General features: G+C 48.0%; 1 protein-coding gene across 1 annotated transcript in view; it reads left to right on the forward strand.

The window, feature by feature from the left end:
• Positions 1-27,990, forward strand: part of ARK2C (arkadia (RNF111) C-terminal like ring finger ubiquitin ligase 2C) — a 44,676-nt gene that overhangs the window by 14,295 nt on the left and 2,391 nt on the right. The window contains exons 2-6 of the mRNA XM_062513672.1: positions 19,398-19,707; positions 21,684-21,809; positions 26,013-26,142; positions 27,160-27,264; positions 27,792-27,887. Of these exons, the coding sequence (XP_062369656.1) occupies positions 19,398-19,707; positions 21,684-21,809; positions 26,013-26,142; positions 27,160-27,264; positions 27,792-27,887 (767 nt within the window). The remainder of the gene's footprint in view (positions 1-19,397; positions 19,708-21,683; positions 21,810-26,012; positions 26,143-27,159; positions 27,265-27,791; positions 27,888-27,990) is intronic.

A 27,990-nucleotide genomic window follows, 5' to 3' on the forward strand; every position in this document is an offset into this window, starting at 1 on the left:
AAAAGTGGCTTTGATCCTCCAAGCATCACCAGGAGGGAGTGGGAAAGGAACAGCATGGCAGCAGCCCTGCCTTTGTACAAACATGGGAGACAGGCAGAGGGGGGAATCTGGCCCTGGATCCACCACCCACTGGTTCTGCTGGCCAGGACAGCTCTGCTCTCTGCCCCATCCTCATCCTCTCCTCTGTAAAACAGGGTGCAGCCACCAGCCCTGGTTCTCACTCCACTTTGCCACACTCCCTCCGTGCCATTTAAGCAGAGAAGCAGCTAATTTATGTGTGCTGTGGTTTGCCATGGCACAAAAAGCCTGCTTGAAGGCCCTGCAGAGGAACCAAAATCAAACAGATTTCAGATGGTCTCAAAAATGAAGCTGAAAGGTCACAACAGTATCAAGCTGGAGGTTGCGTGTGGTGCTGCAAGCCTCTGCTAAATATCAGCCAAAGATTAGTCCATCCTCTCCGAAAGGCCAAGAGCTACACAGGCTCTGAGTTCCTCCTGCCACACGTCCAGGCTCACAGTATCTAAACATGGCACAAGCCCCCGTGATAGAGAGATGCAGCTTCAGGAACAGAAAACTCAAGGGAAGGCATCGGGCCAGTGAGGTGTGTGAAACTGAGTTTGGAAAATCCTTAGGTTTCTTTTTTCCCCCCTTTAAAGCCAAAAGGGACTTGTAGATCATGTGGCTAGTGCTAATTAATCTGGCGTTGTGCCCAGCATTGTCATGGCTGTTTAATCAGCAGCTGTGAAACTGAGTGTTGCCCCTCTGCCAGCCTCCAGGCCCGGCTCCTGGGGACAGCAAGGGACATCTCTCCCATAGGTAGATCAACTCATCCTGCATTTCTTTCAAAATCTTTTGAAGGTCTTTTAAAGGCTTCATCTGACATCAAAGTTGTCAGTACAGGAGCTGTGCTGGGCAGGAATTTCATCTGGGAAAAGCAGTGTCAAAGCATCAGCTTAACCGGGGGTCAGGTGCTTGTGGAAGGAGCTCAACAGGGCTGCAGGCTTCTCCCCAAGGCCACCAAACTTCTCCTAATAGCATTGTTCTAATTAACTAGCAAGTCCTTTTGGCTCTGTCACAGATGGATGGTCTCGCTTCATTCATTACCCCACCATCCAGTTTCTGGTTCCTTACACTGGGTCTCCCATACACTCCAGAGAGGTAAGACCGGGAGTTTGAGGAGCATCTGAACCTCACACTTATTAAACCCATTGTAATCCCATATGAGACACCCTGCTAACATGAAATTACCCACTGGCATGGGAGGAATATCCTCTGATATGTGGTGGGTAGTGATTAATTCTGAAAACTTGTGGATGGCTGCATCAGTTCAATTAAAAAGTGCCTGGTGCCTAGAGTGCAGAAATGCCACAGCATCCCAGCCTCCTCCCGCCTGTGACAGCTCATGGGCTCCAGTCATTGCCACTCTTTGTATTTATGGGGCACTTAACCAGCTCCTTAAACAACAATTCACAGGTTATTCTTCGTCCTTTGACCAAAACCCTCTTATTTTGTTGTCTCTGTTAAGAGCACTGCCTGCAGCCCTCGGAGTCAAATTCTTTCTGAATGTCAATTTCATTTCTCAACAGCAAGGCTGGCTTTGGGAAACAATACAGTGGTGGCAAGCTGTTAATGGTGCTGTTAATGGAATATAGCAAGGGGGTTTGCTGGTCCAGCAGGGCAGAAAGCTGTGTAGCTCCCCTGTACCTGCTGTGCTTTCTGGTTATGCTGAATGGCAGCATGTAGGTTTCCAAGGTAATAAAAACAACATCCACGTGAGAGAGGAAAAATGTTTCGGTCTGAGCAGGCTCAGCTAAACCACTGTCAGGAATGCTAAAAATCATAGTGGGAGGTCAGCTCAGGTCCTGAAAGGGTGCACAGTGGGAGGATACAGTCCTTTGGAAGGAAATGGTAAAGGGAGGTACGCTCATCTGCCATTACATTGCCAACCCTGCCTCAAGGTGAGTTGAGATGAGCAGGTCTGGCTTGTCTTCTGGTGAGAAGGATGTTTTTCTCCTAGCAGCTTCCCCATGTCCCCAGTGCTCTCCATCCCACGAGGTGCCCATTGTATCCAACCATGGGGTTGGTGCAGTGCGAAGATGCAGGACCCAGACCAGTTTCCAACCCTGTGATACTCAGTTTAGCTCTGCCTAGTCTGATTTTATGGAGAACAGACTGCTGGAAGTCATGTTTTGCTCAAAGGAGGGAGCAGACTTTGCTGACAGGGTCCCTCTCCTCCTTAACTGCCCATTCCTCATGAAACCAGGGGTTGCTGGTTTGCCTGTGGGTCTCCCTTGTCACCCAGCTTGGTTCATTCTGGATTTGTTGGTAGTTCCTCTGTGCCTTTAATGTATGCATGAAAGGGTCTTTTGGCTCTGCAACAGCCTTTCTGTTTGAGGGTGGCTGGGTCTGCTTCCTCAGACTAGTTCAATTACTCGATTGACTTTAATTTAAAAGTAAAAAAATAAAAGGCATTCATTGATGGCAAGCGCAGGGTGCGCAGACCCACCGCTGTGTCTTTCCTGCAGAGAGACTGGAGCCAGCTTGCATGGATTTGCACAGACATTCCTGGCACGAGCCTGATGTTAAGCAAACTCTTCCCAACCGTGGAGCATGCCTGGTGCTTCCTCCAAAGAGCCAGCTGTGGAATTTGGGTTATGTTTCATGCGAATGAGGGTTGGGAAGGCCTTGCTGTGGCTGGAGATAGCTAGAACCGCAGAATGGTTTGAGTTGGAAGGGAACTTAAATCTCATCCAGTGCCACCCCCTGCCATGGGCAGGGACACCTTCCACTATCCCAGGAAGCCTGTCCAACCTGGCCTTGGACACTGCCAGGGATCCAGGGACAGCCCCAGCTGCTCTGGGCACCCTGTGCCAGGGCCTGCCCACCCTCCCAGCCAGCAATTCCCAATTCCTAATATCTGCCCTACATCTACCTTCTTTCAGCTTAAACCATTCCCCCTTGTCCTGTCCTTCTGTCCCTTGTCCAAAGTTCCTCTCCAGCTCCCCTAGAGCCCCTTTAGGCCTTGGAAAAGAGCACTCTAAAGTCCCTAGGCTGCTCTAAGGATGCAGGGCTGCATTTTGTCCACCAAAACTTCCCCCCAAAAATGCAGCAGGCTGATGCTTTTTCCTTGGGTGTAGCTGCTGTGTCCTGGCAGAGTTGCTTCACACGAGCAACTTCTCCTACATGCTTTGTAACGTGGCTCATGGCTGGTATTTCCGAGGACAGATGGCCCAAAAGGTACCTGTGTATTTGGGGGTTTTTCTTCCGATCCATCACACCCCCATCCAGTGAGTCAGCTTGATCCTCTGTGAATCCATACCATATGTGAGCCATCCCGCTCCTGCTGGAGACTACGTGCACGCAGGGCTGACAGCAGGCTGGGTCCTGCTGGGACAAAGGGTGGGCTCTGCAGCATGAGCTGCCTGCCTTGCTTCCAGACAGAAAATTCCCTGTGCCTCCCTTGCAGGCAAGTCTTCCCTGGATCTGCTGGAGTCTGGGGAGGCTGAGCCATGGGATCAGTGCATGGGGAGGCTCTGTCCATGCTGTTGCTGGGCACTGAGATGGAAAACTTGGTGGGAAGGTGTTTGGGGGCAGTTTTCCAGGAGTGTAGTGTTGCCTTCAGCCCTTTTTCCCAGCAAAGGGAGACGTGGGTCTGAGGGGATCTGCATGCATAGAAGGAGGTTGTCCAGCATGGAGAAGAAAAGGCTCTGGGGACACCTCATTGCAGCCTCTCGTTGCACCCAAAAGGGTGCTGATATTAAAGAGGGACAGGGACTTTTTACCTGTGCAGGTAGTGATGAGAACGAGGGGGAAATGTTGTAAACTAAAAGAAGAGACATTTAGATTGGATATTGGGAAGAAATTCTTCCCTGTGAGGGTGGGGAGGCCCTGGCCCAGGTTTCCCAGAGCAGCTGTGGCTCCCCCATCCCTGGGAGTGTTCCAGGCAAGGATGGACAGGGCTTGAAGCAGCCTGGGATAGTGGAAGGTGTCCATGGCAATGGGGTTGGAACAAGATGGTCTTTAAATGTCCCTTCTAACCCAAACCATTCTGTGATTTCTATGAAATCTGCACAATCTTCCTTGGACTATGTTGCATTTCTCTGACCCATTATCAGCCCAACTCCCCATACCACTGCAACATTCTTATTCCCTGAATCCCCCCACTGCCTTCTGTGAAAAAATCCCAGCCCCACAGATAACAAATCACTGGTAACAGCACCATCTGGACAGTAGCCCAGTGTCCCACTGGGGAACCTCCGCTGACTGGAGCTGACCATATGAGCAAAATCACTATTTCTCTCTGCTCCAGCTGAGGCGGACTTTTGAAGGGCAGCCAAGTCCTTGGGCTGGGGGTTTGGGGCGTTTCCTTGGCTTTTGGCCACTGGGAAGTAGCTGGAATAGGTAGAGCAAAGTCTGAGCTTGGAGTAAATCTGAAAGTGCTGAAATCCTGGCGGGATGCTGATGAAAACCAGTGCTCACCCAAGGGTTGGGCAGAGAGTGCTGGGATGCAATAATTGCTGAACTCCAGAGAAATGTGAGGTCACAGAGGCACTGTTAGAACAGCAATACATCCTCAAAATATTACAGTCATTGGTTAAAGGGCATGTGCAATTTTGCTGTTTTAACTCTCATAGAACTTCAGGCTCAATGTGCCAAAAATTGAATAATCCGAAACACCCCCAGAACACTGGGGTTACAATGATGGCACTGTGATTGATCCTATTAAAAAGTGGAGGTAAAAAAGGCAAAAGATTTGAGAAATGGCATTGTTGGCTGTCTGCATCTGGAAAAAAAAAAACAAATCCGCCATTACTCAGTATAATCTTCTTTTCCAAATTATTGTAAGGTAGGAAGAAAAATCTTACACATTTTTCTTTTCCCATTTTACACGTTTAAGCCAAAATGAAAAATAGCTTATGAGATTGAAGCTATTTATTACCAAATAAAACTGCATCTGGGCCATGTGTTTCTGTGCCAAGTTTTGACACTGTGAGAGCAGAAATGCTGAGAGTTACAAACCCCTCAAAAGTAAGTTTGATGATGGAAACATTGACTTAGTTCTAACTCTCTCAGGGAGGCCAGATCCAAAGCTAGTTGTAGGGAAAAGAGATGCTGTGTATGACATGGAGCTTTGTCTGCAGCATCCTATGGGGTTATCTGCAGCCCTGTGGGATATTCTTGATGGAATAAATAGGAACCAACTTATGGTAACACCTGAGGGAATGGCTGGAGCCATGTGAGGGGAAGTTTAAATTTGGTATCAGGAGAATGTCTTTTCCCCGAGGGTGCTGGGCACTGCCCAGTCTCCCCAGGGAATGGGCACAGCCCTGAGGCTGCCAGAGCTCCAGGAGAGTTTGGACACTGCTCCCAGGGATGCACAGGCTGGGATTGTTGGGGTGTCTGTGCAGGGACAGGGGCTGGACTGTGCCAGAGCTCCAGGAGAGTTTGGACACTGCTCCCAGGGATGCACAGGCTGGGATTGTTGGGGTGTCTGTGCAGGGACAGGGGCTGGACTCTGCCAGAGCTCCAGGAGATTTTGGACACTGCTCCCAGGGATGCACAGGCTGGGATTGTTGGGGTGTCAGGAGCTGGATTGGATGATCCTTGTGGATCCCTTCCAGCTCAGGGTGTTTTATGATTCTATGATGAAATAAGCAGGAATGTAATTTCCTCTTCCCATTGTGTTGGAAAAGCAAATCCCTTGCACTTAGTATCCTCTGGCTTCAGAGGGAGGGGAAAATACCCACAGGCAGGTGGATTTCCATGCTGGAAGGGACAGCTGCTGTCACCTTCTCCATCCCACGTCCCAGAATTAATTCCTGTGTGAGTGAGGGGATGTGCTTTAGGAAACCAATCAGCCCTGGTGCTGAGGAAGGGATTTTGGCTGTGGGCACATGGTGCCCCGTGTTTTCAGGCTGTTCCTGCTGCAGGCCAGACCTGGCCTCTGGGTTTTGTCAGAGTCATTGCCTGCCTGAGGAGGATAAACCTCATCCTGCCCAGCTCATGTGTGGCAGCATTTTAGGCTCTGCTCAACCATGATTTTACCTTTGCTAGCTCTCACGTGGAATCACAGGTCTCCTGCAGTGCCTCCCTCCACGGTGAATGTTTGGGCTCCTCTCCAAGCCTCCTTCCCAGCTCTGGCATCAATCTGAGGAGCTTATTGCTCCCAAGGAACCCCACCTCCTGCTTTTTATACAGTGAACATTTGTGCCTTCAGATGCTGCTGGGGCTCTGGGAGCTCATGGTTTGCTGATTACCAAAATTCACTTTCCCTCAGATAGCCTGACACCTGCAAATAGCACCTGTACGGGTTTTTTTAGATGGATGACTTCACATTTAGCTGTATAAAATACATATATTTTGCTGTCTGGTTAGAGTTTTCCTTTATATGTTATTACAGCAAGGCTTAGTAGCACTAACTCATGCCAGGACCTCATGCAGAAATGTAAAGCAAGAACTATTTCCACATCAAGGAACTGACATTTCCCTTGTTCTTTAAACACATCTCTGTCTCTCCTGTAGTGACATGTACCTATAAAGTTTGGGATATTAAATTTAATTGGGAACAGGCTTCCAGGATCTTTGATTTTTTAGCCACAGACTTCTTATTCATGGAGCATAAAAGGGGAATTGCTAGGACACAGCGTGGCAGGACTCACGGTAGCTGGGGTTTTCCCAAACCTGAGTTCAAGTCAGTTCAGTGCAAAGAACTGCTGAGCTGCCCTGATCTGTGCCAGCTCACTGCCAGCATCCACTGCACCTCACACAGCTCCACACCAGCCTTGGTCCTCCCCTGACCCCAGATGCTGCCCTGCTACTGGAGGGGCAAGCAGGTGCCTCAAGCCAGCAGGACTGATGGTCTGAACTCCAAAATACTTTGGGTTGATTAAATGAAGAGGTCCAGTGGGGACCAGGAACTTGCAGGACCTCCACAGGTGCAATCAATCCCCCAGTCTGAGGGCTCAGCTTTGGCTGTGGGGTTGAGCTCTTGGGCTCAGGATGGGAACTTAAGAGTGCTTTACAGGGGATTTGCTAGCCTTGTTCTGGCACTGCATCCAACACACCCACCTCCTAGGAGCACGTCTGCTCTCTCTTAAGAGATAATCCTCATTTTTTGTACCTTAGCAGTTGTAAGATGCTCCTGTATTCTGTGTAATGCCACTTGAAAGAGGAACCAGCTGCTGAATTTGTACTGCCTTCTGGGGTGAGGAGAGACATTTTTTAATGTGGCTTCTGAACCATCTGTAAAAAAGACCTCAAAGGGGACTATGCATTATATTGTCTTCCCTGAATGTCAGGTACTGCACAAGTTGCCCTCTTGGCACTCTGAGGGTCTCATGCAGGCTGGAAAATCCTCTGCACTCTACCTGATACGGGATTACAGGATTTAAGATAAAGCCCAGAGGGTGACCTGCCATCATCAACCAATCCCTTTGCAAGGGGTTGTCCCATCTCCTGACTCCCTGCCAAAATGCTCTGGCTTAGGTGTTGATTTGCCAGAGACCCAGCAAAAAACAAAGTCTGGGCTGCCAAACATCTCCCATCCAAACTGATGTGCTATTCCTAGAAATGATGAAACATTCCACCCATTTCCAAAACCTGCCCTCCCCACTCCCTTCCCCTTCCCAGAGCACTGCCACTCATTCTGCAGCTCTGTGGACATGATGGATGGGAATCTCCCACCCCTGGGCTTAAGATGCAGATAAATAAATCCTTCAGGAAAACCCAGTTGGTTATTACAGTCTAATTTAAAACAACGGGTGTGTGGGTGGGGAATTAATGCATGCGAAATAGAGCGGATGGGGATTGATGCAGAATAACCCACCCAAAGCAGCCTCCTCCATGTTTTCAGGATGGGTTTCAAAGTCTGTTTCAATCTCTCCCTGGAGGGGAGGTTTAAAGCAGGACAGGCAAAAAATGCCTTCCAAATAAAAAGGCATATTTCCCTTCTTTGCTGATAGTGGGAGAACAGGATGCAAAGCCTTCGCTGGAAATCCCTTTGGAGGGATATTTCATGTGTGGGAGGGGAAAGGGACAAGACCACCACCACTGGTCTTCACCCCAAAGCTGCTGCAGAGGGAGGGGATGTAGAGGGTGGCACAGGGTTGGATGCTGTGGCTGCCAGGGCTGTGGATTATCACTGGATCCTGAGTACCCGAGGGGTATGGCCATACCACAGGACTCTGCTCCTGCCCAAGCCTCTCCTGTGAGTGCTGGGCTGGTACTCAGCACTTGCAGGTGTGAGACCAGGGACCATCACAAAACCCTTTGCTTAAACAGGGATCAGAGTCAGCTGAAGGCATTGGCTCTTCCCATTGACTCCGTCTCTGGGGAAAGGTTAAAATTAAAACTCCATGGGGAGTTCAGGTCCCTAGGGTTTGGCAGCATTTGGGTGGAGGGTTTTGGCTGGGGCTATCACAAAATTAAGAGGCTCCATGAGCAATGCAGTGCAGTCCCCAAGACCCTGCCAGGTCCGTGCAATGTCTGGCTGGATTTTTTTTTTTCCTCCATGGTTTTGGCTTCTTGCCTGTTTCTGGATGTCCCGCATATCATTACTGGTAGAAGGGAGCTGCTGCAAACCTCCCTGGCCAGTCATTAGGAGAAGTTAAGAGTGTTTTTCAGGCAGGTGTTGAGCACTTTCAAATGCCTGGGGAGGGCTTTGGGCACTGTGAAAGCAAGGAAACACTGGAAACACAAGTATTGAATTTCCTTTTCCAAACAACTGGCTGCAGCCTATCACTGCCTGTCAAAGTTGAAGGCACAAGTCAGCACGTTTTTACATTCCCAAGGGTAGAGATAAGGATTGTTCCAAGTGCTTCCCCATTGCTCTCTGCAGGGAGAGAGCCAAGTAATAGGCTGCTGTCTCACTAGGACTTTTTATTTCTTATTTTCATATAGGGGATGAATTCCTTCCCCTGGTTAATTATCACATTTCCACGTTGGGGACTCATTCACATAGATGTGTCAGCCTGCTAGTAATATAAAACCAGAAAAGATGAGCATTACTGCCTCCCTTGGCTAATGGGGACCGAGACCCACTCCCCTTCTTTTTTTACCTTTTCTTAAAATTTGGGATAACTGGCCAGACCCTCGAGGAAAACCTTTGAGTCCAGATATCTTCCCACAAAGTGGGAATACTCCAAGTTCTTGTTTTCATTTTCCAGTGCAGAGTGATGCAGGCTTGGGTTGCACACAGGAGCTGGATGGAATGGTGGTGAGGGAGAAGGGATGGCAAAGTCACAAGCATTGCCTTTAAGTTCAGGTACCAGCCAAACCTTCTCTGCCCTTGGAATTGCTGGAATTTTGCTTGAGCATAAGCCCTGTAGCCCAAAAATTACTTTGAGACCTTCTGTGTGATTCCTGCTTTTTGCATGGGAGTTGTGGTCAAGAAATTCCTGTCAGCTGTTCCCTCTCCAACACCTTCTGACCAAACAGAAAGTAGAAACATTATTTTGTAAAAAGTTCTCGGAGGGGCTTTTCAACATTTCCAAAGCCACATTTCCCCCAGGGCCTGCTCCTGGCAGATGTGCAGGGCTGGGTCTAAACACAGGAGAAACAGGGCAACCTGGGGAGAAAGAGCTGGGCTGGGTGAGAAACATCATGTCAGGCTGCTCAGACCACCCATCCCTCCAGGCATGCCAGAGCTTGAGAGGGGAGGGGTGAAACTGGGACCACCAAATCCCAAAAGGCATTTTCTCTCAGTGCAATTTGGCTTTTTTTTTTTTTTTTTTCAATGTGATGATCCAAAAATCTCAAATACACCCTTGAATTCAACACTGAGAATAAAGCTATAATTAAAACACCGTGAGAAGTATAAAAGCAAAAAGACAGCTTTAAGTGTAGCAACGCTGCTGAAGTGTTTCTCCTTCCTCCTTGGAAAATATTGCTGAATTCAACACGTTGCTGTGAAACATCATATTCAACAAAACTTTTTTTCCCCCCTGAAGCTAGTGGGAAGGAGTTTCGGGGAAAAAAACCTCTCATCCAGTGCTGTATAAACAGCTGTCTCCCTCCTGTGATGGGTCCAGGCTGCCTGGCTGTATCCCCTCCCTCATTCTTGCTGTTTCCCATCCCCAGCACTCAGCACCTCTTCAGTCTTGATGTAAACAGAGGTGGGGAGTTGGGACTAGATGATCTTAAGGTCGCTTCCAACCCTTAACTATCTGCGATTTTCTGTAAATATGCTGGTTAATGCTGGTCATTGCCAGTTGTAAATTACAAAATCACTGGTTATCCTGAGTTGGAAGGGACTCACTGAGTCCAGCTCCGAGCCCTGTGTTGAACAACCCTAAGAATCACACCATGTGCTGGGTTTTGATTTTGTTGAATTCTGAGCTTAGACCCTGGTAGGAGTCCCATTTTTTTTTTTTTTTTTTTTTTTTTTTTTTTTTTTTTTTTTTGGTTGTTGTTTATTAAGGCTACATGTGGTTTCCCTGCATGGTGTGCAGGAGAGGAGATCCTGTGATCTGTGTTAGGGACCCTTCAGCCATGCCAGCTCATGTCACTCAGCAATTAATGAAAGTCTTCATTAGTATGATAGGATGTTGACTGGGGATTTTACAAGCAGGCAGGGACACTGTGCAGGCTCTGAGGTCTGTGTTTATGAGGTTTTTTGGGAAGATCCGTGCTCTTCTGTGCTGTGCTGTGCCTGCACAGACGCACAGTGCAAAAAGGGCTGTGACCACCAAAAGCAGTGGGAAGTTCATCTGAACCTGAATTCCTTTGAAGCATTTTTCCATCGAGTGTGAAAGACTCTGAGTAGGAGATGATAAACCTCCAGAGCCTCATGTTGCCACCCAGAACACAAATATGCTCCAACAGCAGCCACAGACCAGCCCTTCATCCTGACTCGTCATGCTGTCATGGCACAGCCTGAACAGCTAAATAAGGCAAATTGAAATAGTCTTTATCAATTTCTTGCATCTCCCAGCCACAGATCTGAGGTCCTTCACCACTTCCCTGGCACTAGACACATGGGATGGCAGGCTGTACCCTGAGCTCCATTATTTTTTAGCATGTCTTTTTGCTTCTTACATCTTGCCCCAGCAGAGCAGCAAAGCCGGTCAAGTGCCTAAAAAACAACTCGTATGAGGAGCAGCTGAGGGAGCTGGGAAAGGGGCTGAGCCTGCAGAAAAGGAGGATCAGGGGGGACCTTGTGGCTCTGCACAACTCCCTGACAGGAGGGGACAGCTGGGGATGTCAGGCTCTGCTCCCAGGGAACAGGGACAGGACGAGGAAAAAAGGCCTCAGGTTGTACCAGAGGGGTTCAAACAGGATATTGGATTTTTTTTTTTTTTCCCCACTGCTGGAGTGGTCAGGCATTGGAGTAAGTTGCTTAGGGAGCTGGTAGTATCACCATCTCTGTAAGTGTTTGAGAGGTGTCTGGATGTGGCATTTGGAATGGTTGTGTTGTGCTGGGTTGTTGGCTGGACCCAAAGCTCCTGATAGTCTTTTTCAACCCTGATTGAATTCTGTGATTCTCGGTTTCACTAGATGAAATGAGAAAACTGTTGGCAAAGGTGCTGAAAGTGAGACAGATTCCTTCCTGCCTGATATATTTTTCTTAAACTCTTTCCTCTCCTTCCTTCATCCTCCCTGTCCCAACCTCCTCACCCTGCAGTCAGCTGTCCTGTAACAGGAGTGAGACACCCCACTATCTCCCTCTGCCAGACCTCTCAACCTTTATGCAGATGAATACCATGAGCTTGGTCAGGGGGGTTACTTATTTCAAGTTTTATTTTCCGTGACAGGGGGGATGTAACTAGGTGATCTTTAGGGTGCCTTCCAACTCAAGCCATTCGATTGTTCTGTGATTGTCACACCTCATTTCCTATTAGTAAGTGAATTTCACTCACTTAGTAAGGGGTATATTCACAAACAATTTGGAAGGGATTAACACATGTCTGATGGCATCAGGCAATTAGGAGCTTGTTTGTAGACACAGTGTGAGTCCCCCAGTGGTGTCCTTCTCCGTGAAGCTGGAGCTGCTCCCATGATTTTGGCCTTTACTCACTGCACGCTGTCAGGGCCGATGCAAACTTCCCACCACGCTGCTGGCTCTGAGGGGAATTTTAATGCACATCCAGGGAACTGAGCTGCAGGCTCCCGGGCTGCTAAAAGCCTGTCAGGTTCTGCTGGTGCTTGGAGAGGCACCGCAAGGGATCCTGTTGAGGGGCCTTGTCTGGAACCCCAGTGCTGCAGGAGGGGTCACAGCGGGTCTGACCAGGACAAAGGGGCTAGACAACCCAACTCCATCCCCCAGCTTGGCTGATTACAGCAGGCAGATCCTCCTCAGCTGTAAAATCTGTCAGTGAGTGAAGCCAGGGCTCTCCAGGAGCTCTGCCACGATGGGACCTGGATGTGAACCAGTGCCAGCCTCCCTGACACCCCCAGCCCCTGCACACAGAGGCCACGACAAGCAGCCCAGGTTGCCTTGCTCAGGGGAAATATTCACGGGCTTTGCAGGCAGCTTAACAGCATGAGACAGATTTTGTTTTCCTCTGGAAGGTGGCTAGGCTCCCTGGGCTGCAGCTGTCTGCTCAAGGCACCTATCCCAGTGCCAGCCCCAGGCTTGATCCAGATCCTGTGTCCCCTACCAGCAGCCTGATCGCATCCAGAATGCTATTGCCTGAGGAAAGGAGGTGGAAATAAATAGTTCTGCTTTCTTCTTTTCATAAAGCCTGTAGCATCCCCTGTCTCACTGCAGGGATTACCCAAAGGCTTTGTATCTGAGAGATGGGTCAGTGTTGAATGAGCACACGGATCCCTTGAGCCTTTCTGGCTGAAATACTGCTGGGTAGATAAATATGCATGTGCCTAGGTGTAGTCAAACTGGTGCTAAAAGAGAATCCCCAGTGGCAGAAGCACCTAGGACCAGAGCAGTAAATTTCTGTGACTCCATGTCATTTACCAGCCTTCCAAAATATATGAACTTATCATTCACAGGGTTTATCCAGGGGCACAAAGGAAACAGGAGCTTTCCTGTTAATGAAAAAAAATCCTGTGCTGCTTCAGATAATGTATGGAAACATTAAATATAACTGTAGAACAGAGGGGGAAAAGGAAAAAAAGAAAAAATAGCAGCAGCCATGGAAGAGAGAAATCAGTGGTTTGGAGGATGTGTTGAGTTTTCCCGTGGGTTTCTGCTGTGCTCGGCGCCTGTGAGACCAAAAGGTCGAAATGGCACGGCAGCGAGCAGCCAAGCAGGTTCAGCTGTCCACACTCCTGCATCATCTGCTGGCTTTCTAGAAATAAATTTGTACCTTCCTCAGTCTGACTGAGGCTGAAGCCTGTAATGCTTCCAGCTAAGTGTTTTGGGTGCTTTGTAAATTGTTGTTAAGCAGTCTTCCCTGTGGGCTTGTAGAGGGTTTTCCTTGCAATGCAGGTGGGGGATGTGGTTTAGCAGTGAGCTTGGCAGTGCTTGGCTGGACTTGATGATCTGAGAGGGTTTCTCCAACCCAAACGATTCTATTATTGTATTCTATGGTGCTAAATGCTGCTGTGAGGCCGTGGCATCAAGGAGGTGATTCTGCCCCTCTGCCGCACACAGGTGAGAGCTGCCTCCAGCTCTGGGGTCCCCAGCACAGGAAGGACAGGGACTTGTTGGAGCCATCAGATTATCAGAGGGATGGAGCACCTCTGCTATGAGTAAAGATTGAGAGAACTGGGATTGTTCAGCCTGGAAATGAAGGCTTTGGAATGATCTCATTGTGACCTCAATCTCTTCCAGTACCTGAAGGGAACCTACAGGAAAGATGGGGCAAGAGCCTTGTGTGAGAGGACAAGGGGAAATGGCTTCAAATTGAAAGAAATATGTTTACATTAGATATTAGGAGGAAATTTTTTTCCTGTGAGGGTGGTGGGGCTCTGGCACAGGTTGTCCAGAGAAGATGGGGGGCCCCATGACTGGAAGTTGGACAGGGCTTGGAGCAGCCTGGGATGGTGGAAGGTGTCCCTGCACATGGCAGGGTACAGGAACTTGACGGCCTTCAAAGAACTCCTCCATCCCAAACCATTCTGTGATTGTGTGATTGTGTGATTGCAGAACTGAGTGTCTGTGGGGAGTACTGCAGGCTATAGAGGTCCAGAGCAGTGGGATGTCACACAGACCCAGCTCCATAGCAGGTTTTCAGAGTCACAGTGTGAAGCTGCAGCATCTGTCACAGCAGCAGAAGAGAGCCAGGCCAGCTGGGGCAGCCACTGATCCACACTCATGTTCTGGCAGTGGCAGGAATCAACCCAGTACTGATCCCCCACCTGTTGATTCCTAGTGCTGGACCTGGCTTTAGAATGTGATTGAAGAAGCTGAGGGGCACTGGAAGCAGCAACCAGAAGAGCATCACATAAGGCAGGGAGATGTTGCTGGTGATCACCCAAAGGCATCCCTGGCCACATGGTCCTACACTACCACACAGTGCCACATCTCCTTTGGGTCAGACTTGGCCCCAGCTATGCCAGAGAATCACCTAAGCTCTCTTTCCCACCCCACAGATAGCCTGGCTTGCCCAGGACATAATTCATTTCTCCAGTAGATCCTGTCTCTGCCTCCTCATGTGTTATCACAAATTTTGAGGCTTGCAAGGCACCTTTTAGACCTGGATTGTCTAGATTCAGGCATTAGCCATCTTAGTGTCTTAGTTGAGTGTAAGGCAACAAGGGTTGTTCCAAGCTGGCAGCTTGGGTGGGTGTGTGGGCATCTGGGGACATTTTGAGGACATTTGGCCTCAAGCTGTGGAAGGAGAACTGCCCAAAACTGGAGTAAGTCACCTGACACAGATGTGATGCATCGCTTATCTCAGAGCTGCTGATCCAGTGTTGCTCAGAGCTGTGATCATCTGCTACAGCAGCAGCATTTAAATGAAAGGAAGCACCATCAGGACAACAAAATGATTTTTGGCTGTGGGCAGCCTAACAGTGATCACAGGGAAATCAGTCCTCCACAGCTCCAGACAGGAGCAACTGGAATTACTCAAGGCACCAGGAGCATGCCAATGAGCCTCATGCAGGGAGCTGGCCCTCTCATCCCAGCCAGGAGGATGGGCACAGCCACAGGTGTTTCCAGGCTGGTCTTGGGTTAAAAGCCTCCCTAGGACTGGTGAGGACTGTTTTGCCTCTGTGGACTTCTCTGGAGATATTAAAAACCTGGACACAATCCTGAGTAATGTGTTCTAGGGACCCTATCTGAGCAGGAGGACTGGACTAGATGATCTCCAGTGCTCCTTACAACCTTAATTTTGGGATTTTGTGATTGTCTCCTGGGCTGGAGAAGGCAAGTGTTTGGACATGGTGGGTAAACCATAAAAATATCCAAGATCTGGCTAATCTCCCTTCCTGCAAAATCAAAGTATCCCAGTGGAGGAGGAGAATCCTTCTATGGTATGAGGACCATAACTTCAGTTCATTGAGCTGAAAGAAAGTCCCTGCCTTGCTGATCCCAGAGCAACATTGCCTTCATGGAGGCACCACTGGACAGGTGATGGGGAGCAAGGATTGTGGAGGATGGAGTTAATGGCTCTGGAGCACGATAGGCACACTGTATGTCCTCATTGTCTTTGCTGTTGAAATGTCCCCAAAGCTTGGCTAATGAAAATGTCAGCTCTGCCCTTGTACTGGGGAGTGAAAACAAAAGCTGGAATGTGGTATCAGGACTCGGTTTTAGTCATGGATTAGTCTCAGCTGTGGCAGACATTGCTTTCCAGGCAAAAATCAGATTAAACCAGTGAATCCAATTTTCCTGAAGTATCTAATGGGCAATGTTTATGCTTGTTTGTTTCAATGCAAATGTGATCTAGGACCACACTTGCTGCTTGGAAAAGAGGGAGAAGATGTGCTAGCAAAGTAATCACTAACTAATAGACCCTCTGGCTCTCCACAACTCCCTGAAAAGAGGGGGCAGCAGGTGAGGGTCAGGTTCTGCTCCCCAGGAGCAAGGGACAGGATGAGAAGGAATGCTGTTGAGCTGTTCCAGGAGAGGTTGAGGTTGGATATTGTGAAAAGTTTTTTCACAGAAAGTGTGGTCTGGCTTTGGAAAAGGCATTCAGGGAAGTGGTGGAGTCCCCACTTCTGGAAGTGTTCAATAGTCGTGTGAATGTGGCACCTGAGGGCGAGGGCTGATGGTGAACGTGATGACTCTGTCCTAATGAACTCGAAGATCTCTTTAGAGGACTTTTCCATCCTTAACGATCCTGAGATTCTATGACACTGCTAATGTGTGAATTAAAGGGGATGAATACCTGCTTTTGTTGTTGATTGTGGTGAGTTACCTGGACAAGGATGCTCAGGTCCTGTTTACAGGGTGACACTGTATTTACCTTGTGTACATGAGACTGAAATGTGGACTTGGAAAACAATCCCCACCAGGGGCCTTTGCATCTAGATGCAATGAGCAGGAGAGGGTAAACTCAAAAATAACTAATTAAAAAATACAGTGTTGTGTTTTGAGCTGTTATTTGTTTGCCAGAACTTTCTGGGGCTTACCAGCACCCTTCTTAGTGAGGACTGGCTCTTTGTTTTGCAGACTGGCTAGGTTATGCCAGCAGTGTGATTGGATAACTGCTAATAAGCATAGGATTGCTGAAGTATTCCCCAAAGTCTTTGCTTTGCTGTAAAAATCCTCATCAGCAATTGGATTAGTTGAAGAGAATGAACAATTACTACATAGGGTAATGTGCTATGTTAAGACAAATTGATGTGTTTTATTTAATCATATGCTCTTGGTCACACCTTGATGGTATTATTGCTACAAAGAGAAATGCATCATTGCACCAGTAGGTACTAGCAAAAAATACTAAAAAATGCTTTAATAAATTAATTATTTCCTAAAGATAAGGCAGAATGATTCTGTACCAAAACAAAATGAGTTAGGCTTTTGTTTTCAGATACGCTAGCTCTGTGTATCTTCCTGCACACATACCACAGATAAAGTTTGTGTGTTCTGGACCTTGGGAAAGTGTATGACTGAGTTCTTCCCAAGGACTGTCTTTGTATGAGAAGCAAAATCCAAACCAAAAACATGACCAGCTGATCTGTCCACCTGGTGCTCTCTAGTTCACTATGGCTCTGGCATCAGAGACCCTCCAGACATTTAACTAAATCAGATTAAGGGCTCTCAAGACTCAGTAAAACCTGGAAATCAGTGGCTGAGGCAACACCAAGTGCCAAGAGACACAAGAGTCACAGGAGATGAGAGACAGGCTTTCCCTGCTTTACTTATGTGCTAGAGAATGTGTCCCAGGAAATGTGGGGGAGTATCACTGAGTTTCACTGTCTTGTATCGCCCTAAGACATTTTTGTCTGAACTGCAGCGTGGTGGCTCAGGTTTGTGTGTTGGTTGGTTTAGCACTTTTACTGTTCTCAAATCTTGCCTGCAGGCCCCTGTGATGGACAATGGCTCACCCGTGACCTGCTGCAGCAGTTCTCCACTGGGAGAATTCCATCAGAGGTTGAGCAATTCACCATGAGTCCCCTGTCAAGTACCAAGTGCACACACAGCAGTCAGGAAGCTTCTTCTCACAATTCCCTTCAGCAATAGGCCAGGGAAGTGCAGGATTCCCGTTTCATTAATCATTCCTGGTGGTGAATTTGGGCCAGCCTGTCAGCAACCAATACAACCTGCAGGGGGACCGGGTATATGAATGGCTCTTTGGCCTGGGTTTGCAGCTCTGTCATTGAGGAACAGCAGGTCTGATCCCACCACCTCTGGTTTTAATTAATATCGTGGTCGAATCATGCTGTTATCTGACAGCGGGGGAAATTATCACCTCGAGAAGCACTGCTGTGGGTGGCACATACTGTGTAACCTGCTCTCTCTCAGAAGGGCACTCTGGAGGATTAGTTTGTATTTAAGAGATGCTGTGTATAATTATGCACAGTTCTGCAAACCTTCCATTTCTGATAGGCCTCTCCTGTTGTTTCTCCTGCTGGCATCTGTCTTGCTCAGGACTCCCTGACCTGATGTGATGGACTGGCCCTGCCTGCCAGGGAGATGTCAGCAGAAGGGATCTGGGTGAAGAAGGCATGATGTACATGCTTGTGCTTTGGGATGGCATAGTGTCTCTTGGTGCTGTTGTTCTGGGATATTTTGTACCATTCACAAATTTTAAAGCAGAAAGAGGAAGGCAGGGTGTTCAGAGCACTGTAAAAGGGCAGGTGTCCAATCCTGGGGCTGGTCCTCAGCAAAGAGGCATCTCTAATAGCCTCACTTGAGTCCCATCCTTCATCTCTGAGTTGACTCTTTCCCTGGTTTAAGAGCCAAAAGTTTTGCATGATGCCTGTAAGTGCTCCAGGAATGTAGGAACTAACACTCCAGACTGGGCCAAGGGCCCGTCCAAGCGAGGATCTTGAGCAAGGTGCAAGCCAGTGCCAGATGTTTTACAAAACGCCTCCACTAAGGATATTTTCACACCTCATTTCTCCCTCATTCCCATCAGCTTCATGACTGGTCTCACAGCAGTCCGTGTTGTGCTTCCAGCAGCTGCTCTCTCCCTGCATGCAGCTCATGAGGACGGGTTGTTGAAGGATCTCAGCAGACACACAGAGCCTTCATCCCCCTGCTCTCAGAGGTAGAAGTTGTCTCATTCATGTCCTGAAATCAGTGTGAGGCAATTTTTTAGAGCAGAGATTATTTCCTTGCCTATGAGACATTTTTAGAGAGGTAAAGAAATGACTTGCAGAGAAAGTCTGCAATTCAGGACAAACATTCAAAACTTTATTAAGATAATGTCCAAACCCCAAATATATTAGAAAATGGGTCTTGTTGTTTATTTTCTCTGCTAGAGTGTTGAGTCTATATCACAGAATGGTTTGGGATGGAAAGGACTTTTAATGTCATCTAGTGCAACCCCACTGCCATGGGCAAGGACATCTCTCACTAGATAAAGTTGCTCTAAACCTCATCCAACCTCGCCTTGAACATTTCCAAGGATAGTGCATCCACACCTTTTTAGGGAACCTAAGATAGGGCCTCACCACCCTCAGCACAAAAAACTGATTCTAATCTGGATCTCCTCTCTTCTAGTTTAAGACCATCACTCCTTTTTCTATCTCCAAAGGCTCTATTAAGACTTTTGCTCTTTTTCTGTTTGAGACAGGAAAGCCAAAACAAGTCTGAAGGAGTTTTCATCAGTACACGCTTCAATTTGGAGCCAAAACGAGACTTTGAACCCAAATGTATGCTTTGGCTCCAATGTTTTCTTGGAGGAAAAATACCATTAGTCAAAATCAGCACTTTTTTTTTCTTGTAATCAGCTTTAACTGACTTGTTCTCTTTTACTTGTAAACCTTCTGGAAATGGAGAGCAACAGCCATTTGCCCAACCCTTGCCCTGGGTGGGCGACCACAGGGCTGGTCTGCCCTGGCCGCTGCCGGCTCTCCATGACCGCTGTGCTCCTCTCTTCCAGGTGCTCCCTTTCAAAGGTCTCAGCATCCCCATGCTACCTCCTGCCGGCATTTCCACCTGGGTCCCCAGCCTCAGCTCTCCGCCGACTTCGCCCTGCCTCACGCGGTGCAGCCGCAGCCGGGGCTGGCTCCCCACATGGCCCCGGCGCACCAGCACAGTGGCCCCCTGCACCAGCCCCTGGCCCCGGTGCCTGCCCTGCCCTTCCAAGACGTTGCCGGGCCCTCCTTCCTACCTCAGGCGCTACACCAGCAATACCTCCTCCAGCAGCAGCTCCTCGAGGCACAGCACCGCCGGCTCATGCCCCATCCCAGGTAAGGATGCTCTTCCCAAAGGATGTGGAGGAGCCGCGCCAGCCTCGCGCCGCCTGTGGGACCGCAGCCGCGCTGGTGGTGTTGGGTTTTCTTCTCCAGCTCATGTGTGTGCACTGAAAATGCATCCAGCAGGAGGGAGGCTGCAGGGCAGGCTGCACCTGAAGGCATGCCCTTCCCTATGGGGATCCCTACTGAGCCCATCCAGTGTGTCCCGTTATTGTCACTCCTAGGGAATCACAATGGTGTTGCCAGGGACCTTTGCTGTCTCTGCTTGCCTGAGCTACATCCTCATAGCTGCTGTTTCAAAACCATGCAAGAGGCTGTGCCCAGCTGTCTCATCAGGTTATGCACATGGAGGTCTTGCTGCTCAGGGTTTGGTAGGCTTTCCATCTCTGAGAGGGAACGATGCCACTGACCTGCAGCACACTCTGTCGCAGAGAGCATCCTAAATCCACTTCGAGCTGACAAATGCAGAGAGAACTGCTGTAACTCAGCAGAGAGGGAAATGGATGCCTAGCCTCGTCTTGATTGTGTTTCTTGAGAGAGGAGTGTTGTTTTTTTCGGAAACATTTGGAAGCTATTTGTAGGTTGTACCCATGGATCAAGAATCAGAGGATGAGACTTTGCAATGATGCTTCATTTGGAAAGAATGTTATGGATAGAAAACCCTTTCTTTCCATGTCCTTTCTGTCTGAAAATCGTGTGTTCTCATAATTGTTTTTGTTTTGTATAAGCTGGATTTTAGGTGGATTTAATGATTAGCTAATAATTGGGTAGCAAGTATGTTCCAGGCTGAGAAACCGATGATACAAGTGTTTATCTCTTAGTCATAAGCTGAATTCAAATAAAAGCACAGAGCACAATTCCACGCAGAATCTGCTTTGGCAAATGCTGTCAGTGTTGTATTTGCAAGTGGGCTGTGGTGTGGAAGAAGGCAGGAACCTCTTGCCCAATCCCAGTGTTTGTCTCTGAAAGCTGCAATGGAGCAGAATGCAATGGTCAGAACCCTTACAGGTGTGGAGAAGGAGGTCCCAGCAATGGGAATATGGGTTATGCCTTTGAGACTGAAGCCTCTGAACTGAGGCTGCATGAAAAGTTATTTACCTGGAAGTTTCCTGCTCCATTTGCCCTAGTTTTTCCTGAAGATTTTCTTTGTGATTGCTCCACTGGTAAGTGGTAACTTGTCAGAGAGTGAAGGGTACGAGTCTGTCTGTAATGCAAATCCTGCTCGTGCATCCACCTTGTCTCTTGCCAAATGTGGAAACTGATCCAGCAGCACATGCTCTTCCCCTGAGTAGTTCAACTAAGCAATAATCACGAGACTCAAATCCCTAGAAAAACCTAGAAAAAGTGCTGTGTTTTCTAGCACTTTCTTTTCCCAGCCTGCAATGGCAGCAGAGCAGAGGGAGAAGGACCTGGAATGCAGCCTGGCCTGTCCATAATCCAAAGAAATGTTGGCAAAGGCCAGTGAGAGTAAATTCTGCTTTCAGTCACTCATGAGTAATCTGGTTATGAATGAGGCTCGCCAGGAGTTTATGGACTGCACGGGAGACGAGACAACCTGCAGCTTCTTTTTGATGATGGATCACGGATATCTTGAAGCAGGGGCACATTTTGCCTTGTATGTTGTTTATGGGGCTGACTGTAGCAAAAAAGGAAACAGTGCCAACTGCACAAAGCTGCGGAGAAGTTGTTTGGTTCCCCTTTTTTCTCTGCATGTTGCCAGCAAATAGCATCTCCTGCAAACTGAGCATACGTGAGTGCCACAGGGCCTGAGAGTGGATAGCTACATGATGGCTGTGAGGGAATGACAGCCCTGTGTTCCTCTTCCTATCATCCCGTACACCTGCCTGGAGTGCTTAGCTTTGGACACTTGTCCTCAGGCCCAGCCTTTGGGGTTTGCCCATGGGTTCTTGACAGGAATTCCAGTGTCCACTTGTGTCTGAAACTCCCTGTTTCTGCTCTCCTCCCTGCAGGAGGTCCCAAGAGCGCATGTCTGTCCAGCCTCACCGCCTACACCCCAGCTTCGACTTCAGCCACCAACTGCAGACTCCACAACCCATGGGGCCCCAGCCCAGGTATTTGGCAGAGGGCACTGACTGGTAAGTGATCCCTATTTCACTGTTGTGTCCAGTGTTGAAATGTTTAAAAAGTCCTAGGAAGGCTGTGAGTTTTGGGAAATGCCATCAGGGATCAGGGCTTTGATGAAACCTAATGAGTTAGTTCAGTAGTTACAGTGTGGGGAGTGTGCAATGGGAAAACTCATCTCTGAGAGGTCCATGAGAATGTGAAAGCCTCCTATAGAAATGAATCATGGAATCATTTGGGTTGGAAAAGCCTTCTAAGACCATGAAGACTAATCATTCCCCAGCACAGTCAAGGCTACCACTGCCCAGTGTCCCCAAGTGTCACATCCATATGATGGCTTCTAAATCCCTCCAGGAGTGGGGACTCCACCACTGCCCTGGGCAGATGTGCCAGGGCTGGAAAGCTCCTTGGGTGAAGAAATTTTCCCCAATATCCAATCTAAACTTCCCGTGGCACAGCTTGAAGCCATTCCCTCTCCTCCTGTTCCTGTTTCCTGGGAGCAGAGCCCCTGGCTGTCTCCTCCTGTCAGGGAGTTGTGCAGAGACAGAAGGTCCTCCCTGAGCCTCCTTTTCTCCAGGCTGAGCTCCTCCTTGCTCTTCATCAGACTTGTGCTCCAGAGCCTTCCCCAGCTCCATTGCTCCCCTTTAGGCACGCTTCATTGCTGTTGCTCCTAGCTTTTTACCTACAGATTTAGAGTGAAGCCAAGCATTAATTCTCCCAAGTTACTCTTTGTGCTGTAGGGCACGAAGAGGTTTTTTTTTTCCTGTAGACCAGGGAAATAGTCCCTTTTCTGTCCTTCAGGCACTCAAAACCCAGTGGCCATAATATTTTCTGTGGTCCAAATTTGGGAGCACCATGCTACCCTGCCACGCAGGGTGATATGAATGGAGATTTGTTCATCATTCTCCAACTGTAGTTCAATACCCTGGAAAAGCTTTTCAGGAAGTTGTTAATTTCATTTTCAGAGCAGGTTGAGAGCCCTTGAACAGCTAATAAAGTATGGTAACCTGGCCAAAAGAATAAGAAAATAAAAACATTCTTCTGAGTAGCTGCTTGAAAGCTGAGTAAAGTCCATTCTGTGCACTGAATGGAAAAAAATAGCATGTGAACTTGTAATTAAAGACAATCGCAATGTATTTGCACAAGGGGTCTGAAATAAAATGGCACAGGAAGTCTTAATGATGGCATTTCCTAACATCTGAGCACTCCACTCTGCAAATGAAAAGTTCTTTTAACCCAGAGCTGTTGCTTTTTTTTCCCCCTTCAGTGCATAATACACAATCTAAAATATGACCACATCCTTCTGCAATTTTCCTCTCAGGTGTTCCCATTATTGGCACTCCTGTGGGCTGAATGTGGTCGGGATGACATTGTTCGGATTGGTTTGCAAAGCAGTTCATGTACCATCTGGATAGAGCAATTCTTTCTGCCTCTCTTTCAGCTCAGAGTGCTTAATTATGATCATTAGAAGTATCTGATAAAGCATCACTAAGTGCCTTCCCCCTCCCTCCTTTTCTCCCCTCTATTGCTCCATAGCCTTATAAAACCTGAGAAGTGGGGGTGACAGAAATCATACATGGTGAGCATATGTTTGGGTGACTCACTTTCCCTTGGGGCATACGTAGAGTTTTACCCAGTGAGAAATGTAAAAACTCCCCTCTGATGTGTTACCCCCGGATGAGCAGCAACAGCAGTGTTTTCTCAGAGGCTGTAGGTGGTAGGTGCTGCCACAGGACGTGGTAGTGGGGATGGAAGAAAGGTCAGAGGAAAGATCAGTCTCAGACAGCACAACCCCAATAGGTTGGGGTTTATTTATTTACTTTACTTATTTATTCTTCTGGTGAAGAATAAATGAACTCCCATTTGGTCCCTTAAATCATCTTCTGCACACACATATAATGATGACCATCCTACCTGTTACCTGGTGCTTTATCCTTCACTCCTTCGCACAAGCATCACTCCTTCCTTCCTATCCTTCACACAAGCATCACAGCTATTGAATCTCTCATCTGAGCATCAAGATGCTATACATTTGTTCATGTATCATGGGCTAGAAAGTAATGGTTAGTTCCATTCTCCTTCAGCACATGTGCTCTGTTTCCTCTGCCCCAAATCCTAGGAAAACACTGTTTCATGCTGTATACCTCTTTGAATACATCTGTAGACCCAAGGTGTCACTTCAGGAACCTCACATTCTGATTTTAAGCCTCTACATGCACAAACAGTTCAGCAGTCCTGTTATTGCAATTACTGAGAGATCTTTTCAGTCCTTGATCTCAAAGCTCTCCATGAATTACGACATCTATTTCATAGACAGGGAATATGGGAAGGCAGAGAGGAAGTGGATCAAGGTAATGCATCAAGAAAGGCGGAGGGCTGGGAATGGACCCAAAGCCTCCTGGTTTCCAATTGATCTCTCCTTCAGCCTGGGAACCGCCTTAAGCAATTGGGTAGATATCCAGAATTGGGACATAGGAGCTGGCCTGTGGATTCTCATCCTGTTGTGTTCCTGCCAGTTGCCTGCTGTGTTTTATCCTCTGCCAGGTTTTGTCTGTCTAGCACATGGCTAGCAAAGGTAGTCCCTTTCCTGGCCTCAATTTAGAATCATAGAACTACAGAATATCCTGAGTTGGAAGGGACCCATGAGGATCATTGCATCCAAACTGGCGAGGGTATTAGGGACTTCTAGAGCACTGGTGCTGCTGCCCGATGCACAGGTTGTTCTGGATGAAGGATTTCTGCATCTCAGGTCCCCATCTTCTTGTGGGTGAAAGCAGTTTCACAGCTGCTGCAGGACACATCTGGGCTGCTCCTAAGAAGCTGTGGTACGCACTGCTGCTGTCCTCCATGCAGGGGGGAGAAGTTGGAGGCTGAAATGGGAAATCATCCTTGTGCTCTAACTAGCTTTGCTTTGGGAAATGTGAAGGCAATTGTTGTTAGAGTGCCAGATTTTGTAATGATGACAAAGTAAATTATGTTCAAAGCATTGGTTTTCTGAGTGACCCTTTGGCTGGAGAGAATAAGGATCAGCTAATTGGATTAGAGATGGAGATACTGCATTGGGCCCTCTCCCACTCTCTCCATGGTGTAGTGGAGTGTTTGTAGCTTGTAGATGTGGTAATGGTAGGTTTATAGTTTATCTCTGCATGTTGCACTGAGCAGAGCTGTGGTGTTTGATGGGATCTTGGTTATGACAAGTCCAGGGATTGAGCTGGGTTAGTTTTCTGGAGGATAAAAGTGCCCAGATTCACCAAGCTGAGCTCCATCTCTGCTTGCCTGGACCAGGCTGTCTTCAGGCTACCAGGGCCATCAGAGATGTCATGCTCCATTGGTGTTGACCCTCTAGTTTTGTGGCACCCTTTCCTACAGGAGCCTCATCCAGACGTTTCTTAAAACCTTTATATTTTTTGCACAAATCACATTTCTGGAGTTCATAAAATCATTGAATTCCAGAATGGTTTGGGTTGGACAGAACCTAAATGATCATCTTGTTCCGAGCTCTGCCATGGGCTGGGACACCTTCCACTATCCCAAGTTGCTCCAAGCCCTGTCCAGCCTGGCCTGGGACACTTCCAGGGATGGGACAGCCACAGCTGCTCTGGGTACCCTGAGCCAGGGCCTGCCCACCCTCCTTCCTGAAATCCTCACCACCCTGAGGCTGGATTGAGGCAAGACACAGTGTCCTTTGACTCCCCAAGTCCTGCCATGATCTGGGCTGGGAGATCTCTAAGGAAAGCACAGGCACATCAAAAAAGCCCACAGATTGTGCCCATGTAGCTTCTAAAAGCTACCAGAATGGTTCATTTTTGAGTCCATTGAATAATTATCTGTACTCCTGCAAAACATTCAAGGCTGTAAAACTGTAATAGTTTGCAGTGCTGACAGCACAGGAAGGTCCTGGTCTGATCAGGCTGTTGAGTTGCTGAGCCTCTGTATCCTTTTGAGCTGCCAAAATGCTCTTGCTCTGAAATTAGCAGGACACATCTGCACAACTCTTAACCCCAAATAACTCAAATGCTATCTGGCATAGAAACAGCCCATCACTCCTTCATGGTGGCCTGGTGGGTGATTCCCCAAACTGGACAAAACTCCCTTCCAAGCTGTACCATCTCCCCAGAGTTCAGCAGGGAGGTTTCCCTGTGAGCCTGGTCTGGTTTGCTGCAGCCCATGAACACAGCCATGCACTCAGAGCCACGTGTTCCTCCTGGTGCCCACAGGGACCTCAGCGTGGATGCAGGGCTGACTCATGCCCAGTTCCAGGTCCGGCCAGTGCCCCAGCCCTATCAGCATTACTTGGCTACACCTCGGATGCACCATTTCCCCAGAAGTACATCCTCAACCCAGATGGTAAGTGAAACACTTTTACTGAGAAATGTTTTATGCATTGTCTGCCAGAAAGCAGTCAAAATAAAGGCTGCTATCTTTCTATCACCTGTCTTCTGCAAATCCCACTTATCTCCGGCCGTGGGAGGGAGTGTCTGAAAGGATAATGTTGCATCACTGCACTGGATTAGAGAAAGAAAAGAAAAGCTCAGCTGTTCTGGAAGGATTTGGTCCATTGCTTGCAGCACCACATTCACAAGCTGGTCAGCAAAACATGGGCAGGGTGTGAGAGACTCAGCAGTTAATAATATTATTAATACTGGAAAGAACTGTGGTCTCCCAGGAGCTTTTGTATGCAGAAGGATTGGCAGTGGGTGACTGCCTTCCGTGGTGTCAGCCCCAAGGACCATCCCTCATCATGTCATGGCTCTCTACATCAGCTTTGATGCCACCTGTAAAGGTTTTACATGACCTCTTGCACAGGTGAAGGTGGGATTGATGAGAAGACAGGCTGGCTGGGGTAATTTTCTACCCCTCCTCCTAGCAGGGTGCTGTATTTGGAGCTAAGTCATGCCAAGCACTACTAATCCTTAAAACATCCTCAGAAATCCCATGAGGGTGCTTTTCCCTTGTGCCACAGTCAGGCCCTGACACCTGTGTACTTAAGCTGGCCTTAAAAAAACCCCAACAGTCAAAGCTTGGATGAACAGAAATCCACCCATTTAAAATAAATAAAAGTTAATTGTAATCTAATCCATGTTGGGAGTTTGGAAATATGATGTCATGGATGATACAGGAATTATTATAACAGCTAGTTTATCTGAAAGAAATGCATGTTCTTAGGTATTATTATTTCCATAATTTATAGGAAATGTATTTGATAAAACCTCATCTTTTTGTTATCAAAAGGCTTAAATTGGCCAAAGTATCAATCTACTCTTTCAATTTGAATTTTTAAAGCATTAGATTTACATCAGGGCACACAAGGGTTTTCTGTAGGCAAGTACAGGCGGCTTAATTTTATTCCCTCGCTTTTTTCAGGTTGTTCATGAAATCAGAAATTACCCTTACCCTCAGCTTCAGCTGCTTGCTCTTCAGGGTCTGAACCCAAGCAGGCACACATCCGCTGTGCGGGAGAGCTACGAAGTACGTATCTGGAGACTGGAATTGTTAATTTATAAAGTGCTGTGGATTTGTGCAAGCTCTGGTATAAAGTTGTAAGACTGCTTTTTGTGGTGTGGCAATTCTGTTGCCACTTGACTCTTCCATCAATTTTAGCAATAACTGGGAAGTGATGGGGTTGTTTGGTAGAAGATGGCTTACTCCAAGGTACCTGGGTCTGGCTTGGATTGGCTCTGGCTCCTATCATGTCTGGGAACGAAGTGTTCCAGATCTATGGGGTTTTGTTTCCCAGCCTGTCAGATGAAGCTCAGATCCCACCCTAATTTGTGAAATATTGGATATACAGCTCTTTGCCTTGAGCTCTTAGTTATTATCCCAAGTGCCAGGGATCAGATCCATCATTGCAGCATGGCTGATTTGGGTTTGATGGACATGTCAACTGAGGAGAGGACAGGAGGGAGCCTCGTTTGCCAGCAGGTATGGTTGTGTGGGGGGACCTGGTGCCTTGGGAGCAGCGGGGATGTCATTTTCCTGATGTTCCTGTGCCACAGGAGCTGCTGCAGCTGGAGGACAGGCTGGGCAGTGTGAGCCGGGGTGCCGTCCAGAACACCATCGAGAGATTCACCTTCCCCCACAAGTACAAGAAGGTGAGTGCCCCAAAACACAGCACGGCTGCCAGCCCCTCTCAGTTGTCCAGGGGCTGCAGGCACGGAGCAGGCAGAAGGAAGGACTTTGGTGGGTCACAATCCT

The sequence above is a fragment of the Cinclus cinclus genome, chromosome Z, assembly GCF_963662255.1.
Source record: "Cinclus cinclus chromosome Z, bCinCin1.1, whole genome shotgun sequence".
In the NCBI taxonomy this organism is placed as follows: Eukaryota; Metazoa; Chordata; class Aves; order Passeriformes; family Cinclidae; genus Cinclus; species Cinclus cinclus.